The 24,859-nt window shown below is 42.5% G+C and overlaps 1 protein-coding gene across 5 annotated transcripts in view; it reads left to right on the top strand.

Annotated features, from left to right (window-relative positions):
• Window positions 1-23,409, top strand: part of LOC311111936 (protein C-mannosyl-transferase DPY19L3-like) — a 40,719-nt gene extending 17,310 nt beyond the window's left edge. For all 5 annotated transcript variants that reach the window (XM_084154862.1, XM_084154865.1, XM_084154863.1 and 2 more), the window contains 16 exons: window positions 3,659-3,749; window positions 7,612-7,733; window positions 7,823-7,968; window positions 8,277-8,400; window positions 8,754-8,888; window positions 10,076-10,207; window positions 10,371-10,472; window positions 10,789-10,862; window positions 11,199-11,357; window positions 12,299-12,427; window positions 12,793-12,904; window positions 13,178-13,234; window positions 13,538-13,620; window positions 17,294-17,426; window positions 18,471-18,629; window positions 19,419-23,409. In XM_084154862.1, coding sequence (XP_084010988.1) covers window positions 3,659-3,749; window positions 7,612-7,733; window positions 7,823-7,968; window positions 8,277-8,400; window positions 8,754-8,888; window positions 10,076-10,207; window positions 10,371-10,472; window positions 10,789-10,862; window positions 11,199-11,357; window positions 12,299-12,427; window positions 12,793-12,904; window positions 13,178-13,234; window positions 13,538-13,620; window positions 17,294-17,426; window positions 18,471-18,629; window positions 19,419-19,625 — 1,965 coding nt within the window. In that variant the 3' untranslated portion in view covers window positions 19,626-23,409. The remainder of the gene's footprint in view (window positions 1-3,658; window positions 3,750-7,611; window positions 7,734-7,822; window positions 7,969-8,276; window positions 8,401-8,753; window positions 8,889-10,075; window positions 10,208-10,370; window positions 10,473-10,788; window positions 10,863-11,198; window positions 11,358-12,298; window positions 12,428-12,792; window positions 12,905-13,177; window positions 13,235-13,537; window positions 13,621-17,293; window positions 17,427-18,470; window positions 18,630-19,418) is intronic.
• Window positions 23,410-24,859: the final 1,450 nt, after the last annotated feature.

Here is a 24,859-nt window from a genome sequence, read left to right as displayed (position 1 = left end):
GTATGAGCTGCACTACCTGAGCCACTTGTGTGGGTTGTAGACTCCGTCTCATGCTACCACTAGAGTGAAAGCACCGCCAGCATTCAAAAGTGACCAAAACATCAGCCAGGAAGCATAGGAACTGAGAAGTGGTCTGTGGTCACCACTTGAAAAACCAGTCCTTTATTGGGGGTGTCTTGCTAATTGCCTATAATTTCCACCTGTTGTCTATTTATTTGCACAACAGCATGTGAAATGTATTGTCAATCAGTGTTGCTTCCTAAGTGGACAGTTTGATTTCACAGAAGTGTGATTGACTTGGAGTTACATTGTGTTGTTTAAGTGTTCCCTTTATTTTTTTGAGCAGTGTATTTCACTTTCCCATTCTTAACCACGCATTTTTAATGCACCTGTCTATTATAGTCAACATGTTTATGGCCCAGACGATATTAACGGCTGTGCATGCATTAAACATACAGTTGAAGTCGGAAGTTTACATACACTTAGGTTGGAAAACTCATTTTTCAACCACTCCACACATTTCATGTTAAATAACAAACTATAGTTTTGGCAAGTCGGTTAGGACATCTTCTTTGTGCATGGCACAAGTAACTTTTCCAACAATTGTTTACAGACAGATTATTTCACTTATAATTCTCTGTATCACAATTCCAGTGGGTCAGAAGTTTACATACAGTAAGTTGACTGTGCCTTTTAAACAGCATGGAAAATTCCAGAAAATGATGTCATGGCTTTAGAAGCTTCTGATAGGCTAATTGACATAATTTGAGTCAATTGGAGGTGTACCTGTGGATGTATTTCAAGGCCTACCTTCAAACTCAGTGCCTCTTTGCTTGACATCATGGGAAAATCAAAAGAAATCAGCCAAGACCTCTGGGGGAAAAAAATTGTAGACCTCCGCAAGTCTGGTTCATCCTTTGGAGCAATTTCCAAATGCCTGAAGGTACCACGTTCATCTGTACAAACAATAGTACGCAAGTATAAACACAACATGGGACCAAGCAGCCGTCATACCGCTCAGGAAGGAGACACGTTCTGTCTCCTAGAGATGAACGTACTTTAGTGCGAAAAGTGCAAATCAGTCCCAGAACAACAGCAAAGGACCTTGTGAAGATGCTGGAGGAAACAGTTACAAAAGTAACTATATCCACAGTAAAACAATTTCTATAACGACATAACCTGAAAGGCCGCTCAGCAAGGAAGAAGCCACTGCTCCAAAACCACCATAAAAAAACCCAGACTACGGTTTGCAACTGCACATGGGGACAAAGATCTTACTTTTTGGAGAAATGTCCTCTGGTCTGATGAAACAAAAATAGAACTGTTTGGCCATAATGACCATTGTTATGTTTGGAGGAAAAAGGGGGCTGCTTGCAAGCTGAAGAACACCATCCCAACCGTGAAGCACGGGGGTGGCAGCATCATGCTGTGGGGGTGCTTTGCTGCAGGAGGGACTGGTGCACTTCACAAAATCAGTCAGGAAGTTAAAGCTTGCTCGCAAATGAGTCTTCCAAATGGACAATGACCCCAAGCATACTTCCAAAGTTGTGGCAAAATGGCTTAAGGACAACAAAGTCAAGGTATTGGAGTGGCCATCACAAAGCCCTGACCTCAATGTGTGGGCAGAACTGAAAAAGCGTGTGCGAGCAAGGAGGCCTACAAACCTGACTCAGGTTACACCAGCTCTGTCAGGAGGAATGGGCAAAAATTCACCCAACTTATTGTAGGAAGCTTGTGGAAGGCTACCCGAAACGGTTGACCCAAGTTAAACAATTTAAAGGCAATGCTACCAAATACTAATTGAGTGTATGTAAACTTCTGACCCACTGGGAATGTGATTAAAGAACTAAAAGCTGAAAGAAATAATTCTCTCTACTATTATTCTGACATTTCACATTCTTAAAATAAAGTGGTGATCCTAACTGACCTAAGACAGGGAATTTTTACTATGATTAAATGTCAGGAATTGTGGAAAAACGGAGTTTAAATGTATTTGGCTAAGGTGTATTTTAAACTTCCGACTTCAACTGTACAGCCTTATTCCTAAATTCATTACATATTTTTTTCTCTCATCAATCTACACACAATACCCCATAATGACAAAGCAAAAACAGGTTTTTGAAATGTTTGCAAATGTATTAGAAATAAAAAACATACCTTATTTACGTATTCAGACCCTTTGCTATGAGACTCAAAATTGAGCTCAGGTGCATGTTGTTTCCATTGATCATCATTGAAATGTTTTATACAACTTGAATGGAGTCCACCGGTGGTAAATTCAATTGAGTGGACTTGATTTGGAAAGGCACACACCTGTCTATATAAGGTCCCACAGTTGACAGACATGTCAGAGCAGAAACCAAGCCATGAGGTCGAAGGAATTGTCCGTAGAGCTCCGAGAAAGGATTGTGTCGAGGCACAGATCTGGGGAAGGGTACCAAAAAATGTCTGCAGCATTGAAGGTCCCCAAGAACACAGTGGCCTTCATCATTCTTAAATGGAAGAAGTTTGGAACCACCAAGCCTCTTCCTAGAGCTGTCCGCGCCCGGCCAAACTGTGCAATCGGGAGAAGGGCTTTGGTCAGGGAGGTGACCAAGAACCCGATGGTCACTCTCACAGAGCTCTAGAGTTCCTCTGTGGAGATGGGAGAACCTTCCTGAATGACAACATCTCTGCAGCACTCCAACAATCAGGCCTTTATGGTAGAGTGGCCAGACGGAAGTCACTCCTCAGTAAATGGCACATGACAGCCCACTTGGAGTTGCCAAAAGGCACCTAAAGGACTCTCAGACCATCAGACTGATGAAACCAAGATTGAACTCTTTGGCCTGAATGCAAAGCATCACATCTAGAGGAAACCTGGCACCATCCCTACGGTGAAGCATGGTGGTGGCAGCATCATGCTGGGGGGATGTTTTACAGCGGCATGAACTGGGAGACTAGTCAGGATCGAGGCAAAGATGAACGGTGCAAAGTACAGAGAGATTCTTGATGAAAACCTGCTCCAGAGCATTCAGGCCCTCAGACTGGGGTGAAGTTTCATCTTCCAACAGGACAACGACCCTAAGCACACAGCCAAGACAACGCAGCAATGTCTTCGGGACAAGTGTCTTAATGTCCTTGAGTGGCCCAGCCAGAGCCCAGACTTGAACCTGATCGAACATCTCTGGAGAGAACTGAAAATAGCTGTGCAGCGACAGTCCCCATTCAACATGACAGAGCATGAGAGGATCTGCAGAGAAGCATGGGAGAAACTCCCCAAATACACATGTGCCAAGCTTGTAGTGTCGTACCCAAGAAGACTTGAGGCTGTAATCGCTGCCAAAGGTGCTTTAACAAAGTACTGAGTAAAGGGTCTGAATACTTATGTAAATGTCATATTTCAGTTTTGTATTTTTTATAAATTTGCTTAATATTCTAAAAACCTGTTTTTGCTTTGACATTATGGGGTATTGTGTGTAGATTGATGAGGGGGAAAAAAACAAACAATTTAATCAATTTTAGAATAAGGCTGTAACGTAACAAAATGTGGAAAAAGTCAAGGGATCTGAATAGTTTCCGAATGCACTGGACCTGTTGTTCATATGGAGAACTCATCTTTGTGTTTTATATTGTTTCATGTTTTGTAAATGTATTTCTATCTCTACTTATATTTCAGGAAGTTGAGCGTGAAATCTCCTTTCGGACAGAATGTGGCCTGTACTACTCGTACTATAAACAGATGTTGAGAGCTCCCTCCATACAGCAAGGTATGGTACGATGACCGCTATTCCCTGAACGTCACAGTAGATATATGCTAGCCCCCCCTACTCCCACATTCCCCCCAGGTTATTCTACTGGTCATGTAAGCCCCGTGTAGCTCAATTGGTAGAGCATGGCACTTGCAACGCCAGGGTTGTGGGTTCGATTCCCACGGGGGGCCAGTATGAAAAATGTATTCACTCACTAACTGTAAGTCGCTCTGGATAAGAGCGTCTGCTAAATGACAAAAATGTAAATGTAAAAATGTAATCTCAGGGGAAAGAACACAGAGTCCAATGAGAATCATAAACTTTTATGGTCACAAGTGCTCTTTCAGAACTCAATGCCCTGGAAATGAGCCCATTCACTTTTTAAAAAATGTCCTTCGCTCTGAAACATTGGACAGTAATCTTTTCGCCCTCATTAAATTAATTCCCCTTATTTTAATTATACAGCATTTGCTGAAATAGGGGTCCTTAAATAGCGAGACAGCGGGCATTGGCATACCCCTCGGTCCACTTGTCTGTCTGGTCGGGTCCCTTCATCATAATGTAATGGGAGAGCTATTTGACCAATGGCTTGTTATGTAACCATGGTAACAAAGCTAGTTAAAAGGGAGATGAAGGAGAAAAAAACTCTGGCGTTGTAAGTGACCTGTGTCGTACTTCATCTTTAAACAGGACCTCTCAGGATGGGGTGCTGTTGTATTTATGCATGGATATATACAGTGGGGAAAATAAGTATTTAGTCAGCCACCAATTGTGCAAGTTCTTCCACTTAAAAAGATGAGAGAGGCCTGTAATTTTCATCATAGGTACACGTCAACTATGACAGACAAAATGAGAAAAAAAAATCCAGAAAATCACATTGTAGGATTTTTAATGAATTTATTTGCAAATTATGGTGGAAAATAAGTATTTGGGCAATAACAAAAGTTTCTCAATACTTTGTTATATACCCTTTGTTGGCAATGACACAGGTCAAACGTTTTCTGTAAGTCTTCACAAGGTTTTCACACACTGTTGCTGGTATTTTGGCCCATTCCTCCATGCAGATCTCCTCTAGAGCAGTGACGTTTTGGGGCTGTCGCTGGGCAACACAGACTTTCAACTCCCTCCAAAGATTGTCTATGGGGTTGAGATCTGGAGACTGGCTAGGCCACTCCAGGACCTTGAAATGCTTCTTACGAAGCCACTCCTTCGTTGCCCGGGCGGTGTGTTTGGGATTATTGTCATGCTGAAAGACCCAGCCACGTTTAATCTTCAATGCCCTTGCTGATGGAAGGAGGTTTTCACTCAAAATCTCACGATACATGGCCCCATTCATTCTTTCCTTTACACGGATCAGTCGTTCTGGTCCCTTTGCAGAAAAACAGACCCAAAGCATGATGTTTCCACCCCCATGCTTCACAGTAGGTATGGTGTTCTTTGGATGCAACTCAGCATTCTTTGTCCTCCAAACACAACGAGTAGAGTTTTTACCAAAAAGTTATATTTTGGTTTCATCTGACCATATGACATTCTCCCAATCCTCTTCTGGATCATCCAAATGCACTCTAGCAAACTTCAGACGGGCCTGGACATGTACTGGCTTAAGCAGGGGGACACGTCTGGCACTGCAGGATTTTAGTCCCTGGCGGTAGTGTGTTACTGATGGTAGGCTTTGTTACTTTGGTCCCAGCTCTCTGCAGGTCATTCACTAGGTCCCCCCGTGTGGTTCTGGGATTTTTGCTCACCGTTCTTGTGATCATTTTGACCCCACAGGGTGAGATCTTGCGTGGAGCCCCAGATCGAGGGAGATTATCAGTGGTCTTGTATGTCTTCCATTTCCTAATAATTGCTCCCACAGTTGATTTCATAAAACCAAGCTGCTTACCTATTGCAGATTCAGTCTTCCCAGCCTGGTGCAGGTCTACAACTTTGTTTCTGGTGTCCTTTGACAGCTCTTTGGTCTTGGCCATAGTGGAGTTTGGAGTGTGACTGTTTGAGGTTGTGGACAGGTGTCTTTTATACTGATAACAAGTTCAAACAGGTGCCATTAATACAGGTAAAGAGTGGAGGACAGAGGAGCCTCTTAAAGAAGAAGTTACAGGTCTGTGAGAGCCAGAAATCTTGCTTGTTTGTAGGGTGACCAAATACTTAGTTTCCACCATAATTTGCAAATAAATTCATTAAAAATCCTACAATGTGATTTTCTGGATTTCTTTTTTCTCAATTTGTCTGTCATAGTTGACGTGTACCTATGATGAAAATTACAGGCCTCTCTCATCTTTTTAAGTGGGAGAACTTGCACAATTGGTGGCTGACTAAATACTTTTTTCCCCACTGTAGCTCAGTCATATTGCCTGGCTCTAATCAAAGGCATACTCAAAATTGTGATGACATTGCCAGGCCTGGAGCGAAACCTCAGATCTTGGTTGCTATTTACGAGGTACTGTTTGCTCAAACCAAACGTAATTCAATAATGCTCTTGCCCAACAGACTGGAAACATGATGTAAGTCGCTCTGGATAAGAGCGTCTGCTAAATGACGTAAATGTAAATGATCACACTTTGTTTACATGACTCCATCTGCTCAAGTTAGGGTGATCTTATCCCGGAATTATAACTCAGCAGAGTTTATATTAGATCGGAGTGAAGCGTCACGTTTTTTACATTGTCACGCAAATGTGGCATTAGTATCTCAGACCCTATAACTCCGGAGAAGTTAGAGCCTATTTAGTTTGAATGAGTTGCTGTATTACACTACATACTGAAAGTGGACCAGTCACAGAAAGTTTAAAGTAACTGTCCAGTGAAATCTCACTTTTAAAAGTTACAGACCGTTTAAAAAATGCTTGCTATTTCCTCATAAGGGATGATGACATCCTCCTGAGGAGAGGAGGATGAGCTGGCCAATCAGTTGTCTACTCGCATTAATATTTTTTATGACCGGTTTACGCCTACACCATAAATTATAATTATACTAATAAAGTCCAATTTAATCAACAAATATTTTAAGGGTACAAGACTGTGTACATATCTGGCTGTGTTGGCAAAATCACTACATATCCCATCGAGCCAAACGGGGAGAGGCTGCCCATTGTCAAGATTCCAAGACCAGTCAGAAACATCCAGCCAATGATGCCATGTTAAGTAGAAATGATATCCTTTGCCACCATTGTCTTACAACATGACAGATAGCTCAAACCAGTCATGGCTATTCAACAAAACAATACATAATTTTGAAGTTTCTTTCCAGCGAATTTCTTAGTTACATGATTGTACGTATAACTAGCAAATACGTTTTGAAGTTGAGTGTGCAGTATTTATGAAGTTTGGCAATGAGGACGATAACTAGTAGCATAGTTCAGCTAGTTTAGCCAGGGAAAACCGGGGGAAACGAGCTCGGGACAGAATATACTGTAGCTGGGCGCACATGTGCACTAGGCTAATTCAGGGTATAGATTGTCGTTTTTATTCCCTGATATCAGGAGCTGGCGGCGAAAAGTTTGATTAAACAATTCAGAGACTGAAACGAATACATAAGATGACAAATATTTAAGGAGAGCGAATCGATATCCCGAAATCAGCTGTCAATAGTAAAGCAAAGCTTAAAATTATGTTTGTGTGAACCTGAATCTAGAAAATGAATGGTGAAGTCGCTTCCGGACACGTTAGACTCCTCTTCCTCACCATTCTGTTCCGTTGTTGGTGTACACCTACACCATTCCAACACAGAAAAGCTGCTTCTTAACATTTAATTACAATTTTCTGGAAGGAGAACCATTTCACTCATATTGTAATTAATTGGCAGATAGATTTAATAAAAATCTTGAAACCCTGGACAGTTATTTTAAGAAAGAACCTTCTTTCTGTCTGTATGTGATCAGGTCTTTCAGAACTCATCAATGATAATGCCACTGAATCCAAGAGAACCATCAACCTCCTGCAACGCATGAACATCTATCAGGAGGTGTTCCTAGGTGTTCTCTATAGGATTCTACCCATACAGGTAATACAGAGACCACACTTGTCTATTTCAAATAATAATGGAGATAATTGGACATTATTTCATGGTCTGTGTGTGTGTGTTTATTTCAGGCCTACCTGGAGCCAGTGTATTTCTATATCTACACAGTGTTTTCCCTCCAGGCGGTGTATGTCATTGCCCTATTCATCACCAGCTGGCTGCTCAGTGGCTCCTGGCTGGCAGGGGCTCTCACTGGAGTCTGGTACATCCTCAACAGGTATACATCTCACCACGCACACCCAACTAATAATTCATTAAAAGGCTAAACGTATTAGCCTGGTCCCAGATCTGTTGGCGCTTTTGCCTACTCCATTGTCAATGTCAAGCTAAACATGACACAAGGAGTTGGCAAGAGAGCAGAACCAAACTGGCATACAGGTTATACAATTATAGCTACTGGACAAACTTGATGTCCTACTGCAAGCTGTCACAAGGCCATTCCTAAAACACCCACTTTGACCTAAGATCTGAATGGAAAATGAAATGCTGGTGGTCTGAGCGTTCCATGTGTGATTTGTGTTCCAGAGTGGACACAACGCGGGTGGAGTTCACCATCTCTCTCAGGGAGAACTGGTCCCTTCCCTTCTTCGCTCTCCAGATAGCTGCCATCACTTGCTACCTGAGGCCTCACCTCAAAACCATCCAGCAGGTAGACACTCACCTAGCAGAGGACACCATCATCTCCTCTGTTCTCTACACACATATACATACGATTAGACCAGAATAGGAGAATGAAGAGAAAATCTGTTGAAATGGATAATGAATCACTATCAAATGAAGTATCTTATCTTAGAAGTTGTTTTGGAGTCAAGTGGCTGATTATAGGGGCGGCAGGTAGAAAAAAAAAAAATTATAATAAATATGTCGATGTGCCCTTGAGCAAGGCACTTAACCCTAATTGCTCCTGTAAGTCGCTCTGGATAAGAGCGTCTGCTAAATGACGTAAATGTAAATGTTATAATGGGGTCTGTGTTGTTCTGTCCACTCCTTTCCTGTGTGCAGAAGGTGGTGTTGTGGCTGATGTTCCTGGCCACGTTGTGTTTCTGCCTCACCTGGCAGTTTAATCAGTTCATCCTGCTGGTTCAGGCTCTCATCATCTTCACCCTGGACTGTCTGGACCTCATCTCCACAGAACAGGTCTGTGACATCATTAATCTCTCATCATGCACGTCACAGCATTCAGCCAAATATGTGATGTATTATTTTGTTCCTAAAGTGTCTTTGGCCGAGATTCAATCTGTCACAGATGAAGGACCTGTGAATGATGATAGAGGATGTTGTGGATGGCAGCTCAAGCAATCAGGTTGAGGCTAGGGTTAGGACTGAACCGGGATGTGCACATGAAGCTAGGTTTAGGGTTTGGTTCAAATACTATTTTATTTGTCACATGCGCCAAATGCAACAGGTGTAGACTTGCAAATAGTAACACAATAAAATAACAATAATGAGGCTATATACAGTACTGGTACTGAGTCAATTTGCAGGGGTACGAGGTAATTGAGGTAATATGTACATGTAGGTAGGGGTAAAAGTGATATATAATAAACAGAGTAGCAGAAGCATGTGTGAAGAGTGTGAAAGAGTGTGTGTGTGTTTTGTGCATGTGGGCGTATGTAGTGTGTTTTGGAATGTCAGTGTAGTATGTGGGTAGAGTCCAGTGAGTGTGCATAGAGCCAGTGCAAAAAAAAAAGGGGGTCAATGCAAATAGTCCGGGTAGCCATTTGATGAACAGTTCTACAGTCTTATGGCTTGAGGGTAGAAGCTGTTCAGGAGCCTTTTGGTCCCAGTACAGCTTGCCATGTGGTAGCAGAGAGCGAAGTCTGTGACTTGGGTGGCTGGAGTCTTTGACAATTTTTAGGGCCTTCCACTGACACCACCTGGTACAGAGGTCCTGGATGGCAGGGAGCTCAGCCCCAGTGATGTACTGGGCCGTACGCTCTACCCTCTGTAGTGCCGTATGTTCGGATGCCAAGCAGTTGCCATACCAAGCGGTGATGAAGCCAGTCAAGATGCTCTCATGGTGCAGCTTTATAGCTTTTTGAGGATCTGAGGGCCCATGCCAAATCTTTGAGGCTAGGGTTAGAGTTGAGCCGGGATGTGGACATGAAGTTAGGGTTGAGGCAGGGTGTGGACTTTGTAGCTCAGTTGGTAGAGCATGGTGCTCGTAACGCCAGGGTAGTGGGTTCTATTCCCGGGACCACCCATAGGTAAAATGTATGCACACATGACTGTAAGTCGCTTTGGATAAAAGCGTCTGATAATTGGCATACTGTATATTATTATATATATATTATTATTATATTATTACCGATTCCTCTCTCCAGGTGACCTGCCTGTACCTAGTCCAGGTAAGCAGCCTGCTATCGGTGTGGCTGCTGCAGTTCTGTAACTCCATGATCCTGGGCTCTCTGGCTCTCAGCTTCATTGTGGCCGCTCTCTTTGTCAAGCACTTCCAGGTGAGCCCAAACACATACTGCATGTTCCTCTTAATACCCCAGGGATTTGACTGGTTTATTTGACAGTCGTGATATACAGTAAGTGCAATGTGGTCATGACATACTGAGATACTGTTTGTATGTTTTGAAAGCTCTTTGTCTTTTTGCCTTGTGTTCCATGGAGAGAGGGCTGAAGACGGGAGGTCTTGCAGCGCGGCTGGGAAAGCTGCTCCTTCACACCGTCCTCGTCCTTGCACTTACATTCACTATTAATTATTTAGCCAAGGTGAGCCCTGAGACTTGTACTACATCCTCCTCCTGTCACCAGGAATGAATAAGAAGTCCTCTGTGTGTTATGAGCTGTGGAGAAGCCAGGAGAAAGGCGCACAGGAGTTGGGAGGACATTGTGAAAACATTTATTTCCAGCTGTTTCAAAATACAGCATATAACTGACACTTACATGGGAATAACTATGCATCTGTAATGTACATTATGCTAACTTGCATCTAAGGAAGTTGTTTTTAAATGTCTGGCTCTTTCATGTTGACTCAGACATACATAACCTGATCTCTTTTTCCCTGTGTATTTTCATGTTTGGATAGCAAGCGTTGCAGCTCCGATCTGATGAACACATCTTTAAATTCATAAAGTCCAAGTTTGGCTTGGGGCCTACGAGGTAGAGTATACACTGAGTTATTTTACCATGTTTTAATGACTCACTAACTGACACTTCAGAAATTACCTAGTGTAGAATCCTGTGATTATAAAACCCCTTTCATTAATCGCATATTCAATATAATTTATACACCCAGAGGAAATGTGCTGTAGTATTTCAGATTAAGTATCCAACAAACTGAGGGAAACAACTGCTATGTCAATACTCAAAGCCACAGTGTAACAAGAGCTTGCCAACATCTATCTCTCTCTCTCTCTCTCTCTCTCTCTCTCTCTCTCTCTCTCTCTCTCTCTCTCAATCTGTCTCTGTCTCTCTCTGTCTGTGTCTCTCTCTCAGAGATTTCGATGCCAGTCTGTACCTGTGTGAGGAAGCCTTTGGGCTGCTTCCCTTGGACACGTTTGACCGCTTGGCTGGCACTCTGCTGGCATACCCTTACGTCGTCACCCTGATTGTGCTCCTGGTGATGCTGGCGCTGGTAACACTGGCCAACCTCTGGTAAGTTGGATCTCCTCCTGTGGCTATGGACTGAGAATGACATTCGGACACAGTCCACATATGGTTGAGTCATGCCCCGGACATAACGGGTCCCTGGCTTCCAAGCGCTATCAGCCTTAATCCCATGTGCATATTGCAACGCTTATCCACATTTTGTTGTTTTCATTTATTTTGTTATTCTGTTTCCTTAAATTCCCTCACCATCTGTCATGCTGACACCTGTCTTATCTGGCTACAAAACACTGAGATAGAGTAGAGTTCAAGAGGTTGCTTGTTGGTAGCCCACACATCTATCACATAATAATTATTTGCAATTAGTAATTAATTATTGTTCTTAATAATTAGTAAAGAGGCTCTCCTTTTTTGTATTTGTATATGCTTTATTTAGATAGTTTAGCAACTGACGGTGAGGTAGATGAGGAGGAGAACAGGGATTGAACCCCAGTCTCTGGGGTCGTGGTACATGATGTACTTAGAGCCCACTTACTACTCGACCACAGTCTTTGCACATATAATAATGATTTAGCCACTCATATACCACTGCTGTCTGTTAGTTCCGTTATTCTCTAGTTGTGTGGAGACATAATAGAACATATTGAGGTAGTGGGTGGCAGGCAGCATCACAACAATCCTCTTGAGTCCTCTCCCTAAGGCCCTGTGAATATCTGAGCATGTCACGTCTCACTGTGTTGTCCCTTCCCTGTTTGATGAGAGAGAGAGAGAATCCTGCTCCTATTCTTTTGTCCCCTTCTCATTCTAGTTATCAGAACCCTGTCTGGACCCCCAGGCACTCAACCCTCCCACAAGCTAATCATTACAGGCTCATTGCAGATACACCAGTTAACCTTTTGGAGGAGAGCGAAAGACAAACGGAATAATCTGCCTAATGTCACCAGCCCTCGGCTTTATGTATTATGCATCAATGTTTTTCCTATTCTCAGTGAGTCTTCAGCGGTTGGGCGGCCGCTGAAAGGCCGATGCGAGGAGCGGCCGATCTGTATGCGGGCAGATGTCGCCTACAATCTGTTACACACTGTCTTCTTCGGCCTCCTGGCGTTCAGCACCATGAGGTGAGCACCGCTGCTTGTTCAAGATGATATCTCTCCAGACAGGTCTGGAATTATGCTGAATAACCAACATCTACTTTCTTTATCTCTCTCTCTCTCTCTCTCTCCTTATTCTTTCAGTTTAATCTACCCATCTGTCCTCCGTTTGAGTTGGCATACCCCTGTTCTTCTCTTGCTCTCTCCAAACTGCTCTTACCTTATCTGCCAAATGTTTTGATCAAACACCATTTCCAATTAGTGATGTTTATTTTGCTGCCCCGTAATATAAGGAGAACGCTGCTGATAATATCCTTATAATGCAAAGTACATTTTGTTTAAGAAAAGGTTGTTCTGATCTTTTAAATACACTGCTCTTCTCTTCTCTCCAGAATGAAATATCTGTGGACTGGCCATATGTGTGCCTTTGCTGCCTATGGCGTGTGTGGCAAGGAGCTGTGGTCCCTCTGCCTTAACATGATCCGCTGTAACACTAAAACAAAGGTAAAGGCAACAGTTCAGATCCCTAAGGTTTCTTTTACAGAGGAATGAGCACAGTTAGCAGGTTCTGGATTCCACCATGAGATGGCCCAGTCCTACACTGAGGCAGTAGGAACACATTGGAATGATAGCCTGCTTGTTCTGAACAGTTACAACCTAATCCAGTAGGTGGCAATATGGTAACAACCAACTGACACCAACATGTCTGTAGAGAGAAACTAAATATCACAACAGATTGTAATGTTCACCCTGGTTATTTTCTCTCTCATTTTGCAGCTGAGGCTGATCAGGTACACGGTTCCACTTGTCATTCTGGGCTTTCTATATTACAAGGTGAGACATTTCCCTTGCTATTTCATCACAATTTGCAGTAAAATATTTTCTCACCCACAGAAATTGCAGTTACTGTGAACTGGGATGGAGTTAAAAATGGAAGCAGCTACCGGCTGGTGACTAGTGTGTTAAGGACTTTGGCTCTCTCCTCTCCTCACTCTATCAACAGTATAGAGGAATTGGCAGTCATTGGGATGTGTGAATGGATGTGTTTGGTTTATATGAAAGTGATTATCGTGAGCTGATGTGTTTCTGTGGAGTTTGGTTATTTAGAGTATTTGTCTTTGTGCTATTTCTCTATAGTTCTGGCCCAAACTGATGACGGAAGTATCAGAACTGAGAGAATTCTACGACCCTGACACTGTTGAGCTGATGACCTGGATTAGGTAAAAATCCTCTGGACTTCTGCTTTAATGTGCGCACATACGCACACATACATACAGGCGTAGATGTCAAACAAACTCAAATCAGGTTAGCTTTGTTCCACAGATCAAGTTCCACCATCATTGCTTGTGACTGCATGTGTTAATGTGAAATGGAGATTTGGTGAGCTGTGGTGCATGAATAAGACATGGTGGTCTGGAGAGGAGGACCCAGCTGTTGGCAGTGGTTCATCCCATGGCCCAGGCTCCTGTGGAAGGGTTTTATTAAGCCAATCAGTCCTGATGTGATCAGAGATGGAGGTGAATTTTGGCGTGGCTCCTTGGCTCTGAGAGAGACTGACTGTGGAGGACAGACCTTAAAAAGACTCACTCTGTGAAATGACACAGGTTCTCTGCCTCCAGAGAAAATCCAATTTGCTCGGTGGATTAGCGTGTAGAGTTACCTTCTCTGGTGCTGGCACATTAAGCCTCTTGCCATGCGCTAATTACATTTAAGATGAAAGAGTTAAGCAGGGATCGTGTTTCATGAGACTTGGGCATAGCAAAGCTGCTCTTGTTTGTAGACTATCACAAATTCAGAGTGAATGTGAACAAAAAACAGGGAACATATATTTCTGTCTCATTCACAGTATTTACATGAAGTACTCATTGGTTTGTTATGGTAATCTTGCTGGGGAATGTACTTGAACATACAATGTATCCATGGGCACTTTTTAAAATAGTTCCATTGTGATAAATCTGCAGTTCAGGAGATTTAATCAGTGCAACAGAGACATTAAGGAGAGAAGAGGAAACAACATACTGCTCCAGACTTTCTTGATGAAACTGGTTTGCTGACTGTTTCTTTTTCAGTTAAAGCTGAGTCTGTAATTGTGAGTCCTTCCAGCTTCCTCCTGCTAAATGCACATTCAGAAGTCAGTGGAAGCTCACCATTGTGTATGAAAATGCTTGATAATTTCTCTCTCTTGACTTTGCTGGCTCCACGCTTGACGGTGCCCTTTAAGTTGTGCTGGTGTCTTGTCATTACGGTCTTTGACAGCATTGTGAGGCACCGTCATCACAGACACCCTTATCATTTAGAGCATTGGCTGCCATGCAATTAATTTCCCCTCTTTTGTTTGGTGGTTAATATTGTCACGCCATCCTTTGATTCTGAAAAGCTGAGTTATTTCAGAATGTTGCCTTGTTTTTGAATAATGAAGATAAATGAAGCTTTTGTTTTCCCTGGGAAACTTCTGCAGCTGTAAGAGTGGCTGTAATTTCTTTTCACCACTGGAACAAAGAAGACGTTTTCACGCTGTAAACTGTGGATTTCTTCATGTTTTTGACACTCTCATATCCTCCACTTTCACTCCTTGCTAATTGTCGTTCTGTCAGCTTGCCTTTTCTCTTCCTTGTATAAGTTGTATTTATTATACATAGTCCCCAGAGGATCTCAGTAGCAGTAAGTCATACTCTGTCTATCCTTGTATGAACCACAGTTATTTCCCCTCAGGATATTATCAATAGATAGCTTATGACTGTGAAATTGCATTATAATGAAATTTAGCCAACTCTCCCTCTCTCAACCGATCAGTCAGTCAATCAATCCTCATCACCCTCCACTCTGTCTCCAAACTCCGTGGCGGTTGAATTGGCCGTTATAGTGGCTGGTTGGTGTAACAGCCGATATCTTTGCTGATCCATCTCTTCTAACTGTGAGCAGAGCAGTCAGACAGGATGAGCAGAGCTGTAGGATCTTAGGATGGACTTGACAGGCACATCTCTGTTTCTGTCTCCATCTCTGCCGTACCTGAGCTCCTTACAAATCACAACCGTTAGCATCTCAGAGCTGTTAGCATCCCCCTCCCTCTTTTGGACTCATGCTGTGTAGACATTAGTAGGCTATCCTCCTCCTTTACTATCTGATTCATAGACACTGAAACGTTCCACCTATCTGTTCTCTTTCCCTCTCTGCCTGCACCACTACCACTTTGTGTAGCGTAACTAACGCACAGGCACAGTCATGCATACCAATTTCACACTTAGTCACCATCCGTGTCCTCCTCCACCAACTATTAACAGCATTAATACATTTTTATAATGTCACCGGGGCGGCAGGCATTTACATACCAGAATATAAATCTGAAATGAAATATAAATCAGCTGAGGAATCCCACATGAATATGCAGTAATTAAAAGCAAACTCCCATGGAGAGGAGGAAGTGACCCGGAAGAGCAGGTCAGAGGTCAGTCCCATCACCCCATCACACACAGCCCAGGGTGGCTGGCGATTAGCCCCGCAAGCTGCTAATGTTCCTAGCGGGGGCGTCCTATCGCTCCCCCCCGCAGCCCAGAGGGAGCCAGCGGTCTCAACATATCCCCCTTCTCTGTAATGTGGATTTGAATGGCAAATCAACATGTTTGGAGGAGGAATTGAGGAAATAATAGTTGCTGTGAAAGAGGCTCTGCTATGATCTCTTACAGAGTTAGTGAGTGATTTGATTTCCTTTTCTAATATAGATAACACAATGGCTCCTCCACCAGGGAATAGTCAATTAAACTGAAATGATTTAATTCTACCTGTGTGTGTGTGTTTGAGAAAAATACCTTTTTCTTATGCTCTTTTGTGCTGTTCTCGACTGCCTAAATGATTTGTGAAATACCTGAACAACAGCTCCACAGGTGGTTCTCAACCAACTATGCACACACTGTGCTGCTTGTTTCTGCCTGAAATGACCTGATTCCTCAGTTGTTACCAACAATTACCACCAATATATTTATTACTGGAAATGGGTGCTATGAGTGGAAAGTGCCCTCTCTCCACACGAGTGTATCCATGCAATCAGACTTGCCGGGTTGAGGGAGAGTGTATACAGCCCAGACTGTAAACATAACAATTGTTCTTTCCTCTGAGTTGTGGCTCATGTTGAGTAAAAAATGCCCCCAGGTTGTGTAGCATGTCAGAGGCTGTCTCAGGCATGTACAGGTGCAGGATGAGTCATTGTCTCCATGAGCGGTGATCAGTGTTATGAGACAGAGAAGGCCAAGGTCGGGCTGTGGTAATAACAAGGCTCTACTTAGAGTCAGTCTCTCTAAGCTGTACTAATACAACACATTCCACACTGGGCTTCGTCCTTCCTGTGAGTCCTCACTCACCACCTCTCTAGAACACCTTGAGAAAGATTCCTTTGCGAAAGAAAGAGATGTGGTTTATTTGTCTGAGAACAATTCTATGTTCCCAGCAGCCTTTGAAGGCTGTCCTTTCACTAGGCTTAGAATCTCTCGTTGAAGTTGTGCCTCCGCAAAACTTTCAAATGGCGTGTACAGTATTTGTTACTAATAGAAGAAAAAAAGTGCCATTGTAGCTGTGATGAAAAAATGTAATACATCTGCAAAGATTATTGTAAAAGAACTTGATGGCATTGAGTAAAGAATACCTGCAGTGTCCAAGTACAGATATCAGTATGTTACTAGCTTGCTACTGAGTCATGAGAAACCAACAACAATAACCCTCCTTGTACACTGGCTCTACAGCATGTTAACGTCTTCTACCCAGGTTTGAGAAGCGGCTGTAGCATGCTGACGGGAAGCTTCTGTAGTGAATAATGCTCACATGCGTCATTGCCCTCTGTGTAGCATACAACAGTATAAACGCTGATCTCCCAGAAAACACTTCTTCTTCCTTGTCTTCCAGCTCAAAGACCCCCAAGAAGGCTGTGTTTGCTGGGAGCATGCAGCTGCTGGCTGGGATCAAACTGTGCACAGGGAGAGTCCTGACTAACCACCCACACTATGAAGACCGAGCCCTGAGAGAGCGGACCAGACAGGTAAAACAAACCCTTTATCCTGATCCTACTTCTATACTTTACTTAATTATGTTTCTTTTTTACACAAGACCTGACCTGAGATTAGAGCAATATGGAGAAAACAGTACACCTGTAAATATGTGACGACCAGGGTTGGGGGTCAATTGCATTTGAATTCAGTCCAAACAGGGAATTAAACAGTCCACATGGAAAAGAAAGGGCTGTGTTCAAATCATCTCCAGAATTGTAATAGAATTGACCCCACTCCATTGATGACGCTATCAAGGAGAGGACACCACATCCATATACCTGTGCTGTGATATTAGCATGGAGGGGACGTCAACCGCGGTGGGGAAATGGAGTCACATAAACCTCAACATGAGAGCATGCTATCAGTCACTTTTATATTTCCTGTCTGGCTTTCCCCTCAGTTTTACAGAAGCGTGCGACTTTATCAGCCAGACAACGCCATGTTTTCATCTCACCCAGGGATAGCAAGTAGCGTTTGTCAGATGCAGAGATTAATTGTGGTGGTGTGAACCGTCTCTAAAGCTTGTTAGGCAGTGCAGAGCGTGGGGCTAGGTGAGGGGGAGGCAGCCAGCCAGACAGGCAGAGAGGAGATGGTGCAGGGCTGCTGGATGGTTGGGTACAGAGCGTTCTGCCACTCTGTGGGAGGTGCTCTACGGCTTGTGGTGCTGTGCCGTGTGGCGGTGTGGGGCTCACGAAGCTCTCCAGGCAGAGCTCTGACTAATGAAGCTCTGCAGCTGTGGGAGGGCTCCTCAGGTTGGGGGCTCTGGGGACGTGAGCAGAATGCTCCCTCCACATCACCCTGCTGCGTGGCTCTCTGCCACTCAGCCCCCCAGCACCAGCACGGCCCACTGTTAACCCTCATGGCAAGGCCTCTCATAGCCCTCGATCTAATCCCCAAAGTCATGCCTGCCTGTGTGTGTGTCAATCTGAGCCCGATGTTGTTTTGTGCTGTATTGTCCTCCATGTTTACAGGTGTGTGTGTGTTATCCCCTAGGTGTGTTTCTCTCCTCCTGGTTAATCTCTGTGTGGTTTCAGGTGTATCAGATCTACGCCCAGCAATCCCCAGAGGAGGTCCACAGGATCCTGCGTGCGGCGGGGGCTGATTTCGTGGTGATGGAGGACAGCATCTGCTACGAGAGGAGGCATGGCCGGGGCTGCAGGCTCAGAGACCTGCTGGATCTGTCCAACGGACATGTAGGTGTTGTTTCTGTTCTGTAATGACAGGGGATGGGATTCTGTGATGCCAGCTCTTTCACAAATGTATGACTGTACGTGCATGCATGTACACGTGTGAGTGTTTGATGGGTAAGTGTTTGTTTGACCAGGAGGCAGATTGTTTGGTTAAAATATAGTTTTTTTAGAAAGTTTATATGAGGAATATTAATTGGACTGCTTCAGTATAAGAGAAAGGGTGTGAGGGATAGATTCCTTGGGTGTTTGTGAGAGTGAGATGGGGAGGGTTGTTTGGGTGTGTGTGTTTGCATGTGCTCTCTATAAATCACGTTGTCTGTCAGCCTCTGTCACTCAAAGACACTTCAAAGTATGATTGCTTTGAAAGGGCTCAATTACAGGCAGCATTGGGTCTCGAGATTCATCCTCCTCTGATCTGCGTATCACCTCTGGTTGAAAGATATATTTTCTCTCCTCCCGCTTTTGATACTAGGAATAAATGAGTCACTGGTTATTTGGATTTCCGGAGGCATGCTTGCCTTGCATACACAGTCTCTTCCTTCCCGAGTGGTGTATGTAGGGCTGGCAATGTTTCACTGCATGTGAACCCCACATCAACATCACGTAGAGATTGGCGCAACTCTAAGAAATCTTTATTGAGAGATTTTTTTGTCAATTATTTAATTCCCTGGATCCTTGTGGTTTGTTATCCCCATCTTACCTACAAGTACAAATCTAACTCAAGGGTACTATTTACTTATGACAATACATTATGTCTGACAGTTGAATGCATCTAATGTGTTTTTGTATTAGATCATGGATGGCCCTGGGGACAACGACCCAGACTTGGTCCACGCCTCCCACCCTCGCTTCTGTGAGTCCATCAAGACAGACGGCCCTGCCTACACAGCCCTCTTCACCCGCGTGTTCCAAAACAAGACCTTCCACGTGTACAAGCTGAAGAAGGGCAAGAAGAGAACCAAGGCAGACAGAGAGCCGGTGGAGGATAAAACCCAGTAAGAAGACCCTGGGTACCCCATAAACAATCCCCACCCACCCTTATCCAGCCGCACGCCCAGTCTCCGACTCAGCCTCCTGCTCCCTGTCATGTTGAAAACCTGATGACTGCTCTGTGCTCCCTGCTCTCTGGTCTACCCGACTTCATCTGGAACCATGGCTGCACCCTCCCTCCCGTCCGCCGCCCTCCCTCCTTCCGTCCCTCCCTGCGCCACGCCAGCCAGAGGCAGGTAATCACGGCTGGCTGACACGGCGCTGATTTGAGCAGCGTCTGATTGTGGCGGGCGAGCAGATGAGCACATGCATATCAAACCAGGGCTTTGTGTCAGGAGGCTCATGTTTAAACAGGAGAGGAGGGATGAAGGCGCATCACAACAACGGCTTTCACCCAGACTGAAGGCAGAGCAAAGAAGAAAGAGGAGAGGGACCTTTGAGAGGGGGCTGATTGAAAGCTAGAGCAGTGTGGGTCATTATTGCGAAGGCCAGTCTGGTCTCTTTGGTGGCTGGGTCTGCAGCCTGACTGCACAGCTGCACCCTGTGCCATTTCCTTATTTTTAAACCGTGCCATGTCTCGTCTCCACTTGTTAATGAGGACTCGTCTTTTGATACTCGCTCACACAAAAACAAAGTTCTGCATAAGTTGTCAGTTGTGGTGAATCAAGGGGAAGTGCCATTCTCATTGTAATGCATAACAGTCATATCACTGTGAAGAGTATTTGCTTATTCATTCCCTTGTATTGAAATTGGATGTTTAATTTAGGAGTTGGCTGAGAGTTTCTTCCACGAGGGAGGAGTAATTCCATTATGTTTGCCTAATAAGTGAATACTAATGTAGTTGTTGAGCATTGACATTGTTAATTTTCATATTTATTAATAATTCAATTTAGATGCATTGGTCATTTAAACCAACAGTATTTTAATGGAAATGAAATAAGGAAATGTTAGAGCAGATCATTCATTAACTGTGTGTATTCACTCAAAACTCAACACCACATTATTATGTAGAAGGACTGCATTGTGGGTAAACCATGACCACTGGCCAATGTTGAATTAGGTGAATGGTTAACATATTCATGGCAACTGGTCTATGTAGATTTTTTTCACATTTTGGTGCGTTACAAAGTGGGATTGAAATAGATTTAATTGTGATTTTTTATTTTTATTGATCTACACAAAATTCTCCATAATGTCAAAGTGAAAAAAAAAAAATATATTTTTTTAATACAGATTAATAAAAATGCAATAACTAAAATATAGTTGTTGCATATACGTATTCACCCCCTTTGTTTAGGCATGCCTAAATGAGTTCAGGAGTAACATATGGCTTAACAAATCACATAAGTTACATGGACTCACTCTGTGTGAAATAATAGGGATTGACATGGTTTTTAATGACTACCCCTTCCTCTGTCCCCCATACATACAACATTCGTAAGGTCCCTCAGTCAAGTATTGAATTTCAAGCACAGATTCAACTACAAAGACCAGAGTGGTATACTACAAGGCAAGCTACAGTCGATCTACTCTGGGTTTTCTAAAGCTAGCCGGCTTCTGTTACTTTCCCATTCCAGCTCAGGCTTCATCCGTACTACGAATGGGGATATTGCTTGTCCGTCTGTCGCTAACTCTAGCAGGCTTGTATCTGCGTGTGCAAATCGCACATGGCTAGTCAAACACCAAACCTTTCATTGAGACAATGCTGAAACATCAATCCATGGGAAAGTCGGTGCCATATTTTCATTTGTGCCGAAATCAAAATGAAAGAAAAGTGATCTAGCAAATTCAGCAGGCTATTGTGTGAAATAGACTTTTAGAAGTGCTGTCTTTATTTTATTACTTTGGTGTGGTTATCAACACCTTTCCCCCACTCCTCCTATTGATCATATATTTGTATTAAGTCATACAAATGTTTTACTGTGCATGAAGTTTCAAATGCATTTGTCATTACTAAATGTGTAATGTGATAGGTATTTTAACATAGTCACACTTTATTTGGATAGTCCGGATAGTCCATCTGTAGATGCTCTACAGTCATACTGTCAATATGCTATCAAACATGGTCATACTATCTGTTGATAAGCAACTGCGGTTACGGTTAGGCTTATGGTTATGTTGCGGTTAGGGTTATGTTACGGTTAGGGTTATGTTTAGAATAAGGGTTAGAGTAAGGGTTAGGGTTAGTAGCTAGTCTGTTGAGCATCTGTAACATTTCAAGTAACTCATCCTCTCCTTTAAAAAAATTAAATAACAGTTTTTCCAAAACTATAGTAATACTGCAACAACAACAACAAAACGGCAAAGGAGTACACTTTTTGGCCTAAATGCAAAGCCTTATGTTTGAGACAAATCCAACACAACACATCACTGAGTAACGTATTTTCATCATGGTATGGGTATGCTTGACATCAGCAAAGACTGGAATTTTTCAGGATAAAAAGAAATGGGATGGAGCTAAGCACAGGCAAAATCCTAGAGGAAAACCTGCTTCAGTCTGCTTTAAAACAGACACTTAGAGAGTAATTCACCTTTAAGCAGGACAATAACCTACAACACAAGGCCAAATCTACACTGGAGTTTGTTACCAAGAAGACAGTGAATGTTCCTGAGTGGCTGTTACAGTTTTGCCTTAAATCTGCTTGAAAATCTATGGCTAGACTTTAAAATTGCTGTCTAGCCATGAAAACCAACATCTTGACAGAGCTTGAAGAATTTAGAAAAGAATAATGGACAAAAATTGAGGTGTGCTCAATCCAGGTGTGCAAAGCTCTTAGAGACTTACCCCACGAAGACTCACAGCTGTAATTGCTGCCAAAGGTGTTTCAAACATGTATTGACTCAGGGGGATGAATACTTATCTAATCAAGGTAAATTAATATATATTCTTACTCTTTTGACATTACAGAGTATTTTGTGTAGATACAAATAAAAATGAAATACATTTGAATCCCACTTTGTAACACAATAAAATGTGAAGAAATCCAAGGGGGGGTGAATACTTATGATAGGCACTGTAGTCTGAATCCTGATGTAAACAAATTCAGACTTAACAGGGTAATGTCAAATTATTCAATACTGTAAATGGTTTGTGTGTTATTTTATTGCGTATTGGCAATGTGGATTGCATCATGGTATTAGTAAAAAATTTAACAACTTTAGAGTATGAAAGTGCCTTCAAAGTTGTCTTTCATCTCTGTTGATGTAAAATGTGTCTAATGTTATTGAACCTAACAGTTGCTTGCAGTGCTGAAAAGGGAAATAAAAAATTGTACACGTCATTTTCATAGTTGTATTTTGCATGATTTAAGCTTTATGTCAACTTGAAACTTTACAGGGCAAAATCTTACGGGGGGTTTAAATATCAAATGGGCATAATTTTGGGGATTGAATGCAGACTGTTTACATGCATGTTTCCAATATTCTGTCGACCGCATCAGATTTGATACCATCTGAAAATCATTCAAAGTCATGATGACAATTTTCTATGGCCCAGTCTTCTGTATTACTTCACACTGTCTTTAGTCTAAAAGACACCCTTCTGCTAATCTGGTGTTTGTGATATTTCCTCTCCAATTGTTCTAACTGTGTCTGTCTGTTCACCCAGTAAATGGGTTGGTCCTGTTTGATGTGCCTATGGAGAAATTGCACTAGTTGGTGTGGCATATCATGTTTTATGTTGTTTCATCTTCCTTGTGAATGCAGTTTGCCATTGATCAGTGTTCTATGTTCTTATCGAAAGGGACTTTGTTTTCTCTGTTGCTTTGTATAAAAAAAGTTTTCACATTTGGTATTCTGCTGTCATCATGTGTCCATTCTTTTGATGTTCACACCAAAAAAATAATTGGCAGACAGTATGAATGCAATGATTGAGATTCCAAGTCCAAAAACAATAAATATTGCAGAGGCTTTCACTCTCTTTCCTGCTCCTGTATACCAAAACCCAGGCATCATCAACTAGATTCAGCCGCGGGCCGATTATTATTTTTTTTTTCTTGAGTGGATGGTCGGGGGGCCAGAACATAATGACAAATCATTTGTAGTTTGCAAATTGACCGCAAGAAGCCCAAACAAATATAATATTTAAAACCTTGCTTACATTTGTATACGATCAAATACTATTATGCGTGGGAATACTTAGGTACAGATTTCCAAAATTAAAATAATTTGGAGCTGATTTCCAGGTGTCTTTACAGTTTTTTTTTATGGCAAACAATGACATTTCAAAAACACTTTATACATTTTTTTGCTCCGAAAACTTGGGGTGTAAAAATAAAACCACACGCGGGCCAAAAAATTGGCCCGCTGGCCGCCAGTTGGGGAACCCTGCCATAAACTCACATCATGCTGTATGCAAACAATCAGGACAATTACTGATTCAAATAAATGAATCTTTATTGAGAAAAAAAGATTGATGCAAATACAAAACACCAATATATCTATATTCAAAGCTGGTCATGATAATGATAAAAAAGATAAGTTCACTTTTTCTTAAAGAAGCAGTACGTGATCCATAGTTCTTCCATTGACACATTAAAAAAGCAATGACTTCATTTATCTTTCTATATACAAATGAGGTAAAAACATAAAATGCCACAATATGTCTGTATCCATTAGACAATGTTGAAGCCATTTATGATACAAATTAAAGTATAATCTCTTCTCTCAAACCCAGAGAGAAATCCTGTGAATCCCAAACACAATCTTCACATTTTAATCATTATTTTTACTAGCTCCTCTATAAGGTTCCTGGCCAACCGTGCTCGGAGGATGAATCATAACTCCATCCCTCGAGGAGCTTTTGATGTCTAAAAAAAAGCATTGCATTGCGGCAGCATTCCATACCCTCACATCCCCATCCTATTTTAAACTCATGTTGTTGCTGCCTTCAGAAAATTGGCACGTTTGAAATCCATAATCAGAATGTCGACTTCTCAATCGACTTTTAAAACTCCCATGATCCTTTGGTTTACAGCATGACAGCGCTGCCATCAACTCCCATTAGGATTAGTGCTCTGATGTGTTTTAACACACTCCTACCCTTTACTGTTGTGCCGTCACGCTCAACATGCAGCATCTCTGCACTGAAAAAATAGAAACTAAATCAAAATAATGAGAAGGGTGTACTGATGCTATCTCGAAATACATGAAATACAAGGTTGGCGTTTAGTCTATCGCAGAGGGAGGTTACATTACTTTTTATTTATTCCATTTGCTGTGCAACAAACCATTTCCAAAACCCT

Source organism: Coregonus lavaretus (genome assembly GCF_964263955.1).
Source record: "Coregonus lavaretus genome assembly, chromosome: 37".
Classification (NCBI taxonomy): Eukaryota; Metazoa; Chordata; class Actinopteri; order Salmoniformes; family Salmonidae; genus Coregonus; species Coregonus lavaretus.
The sequence above is the reverse complement of the archived record's forward strand: the minus strand, read 5'-3'. Positions and strand labels throughout refer to the sequence as shown.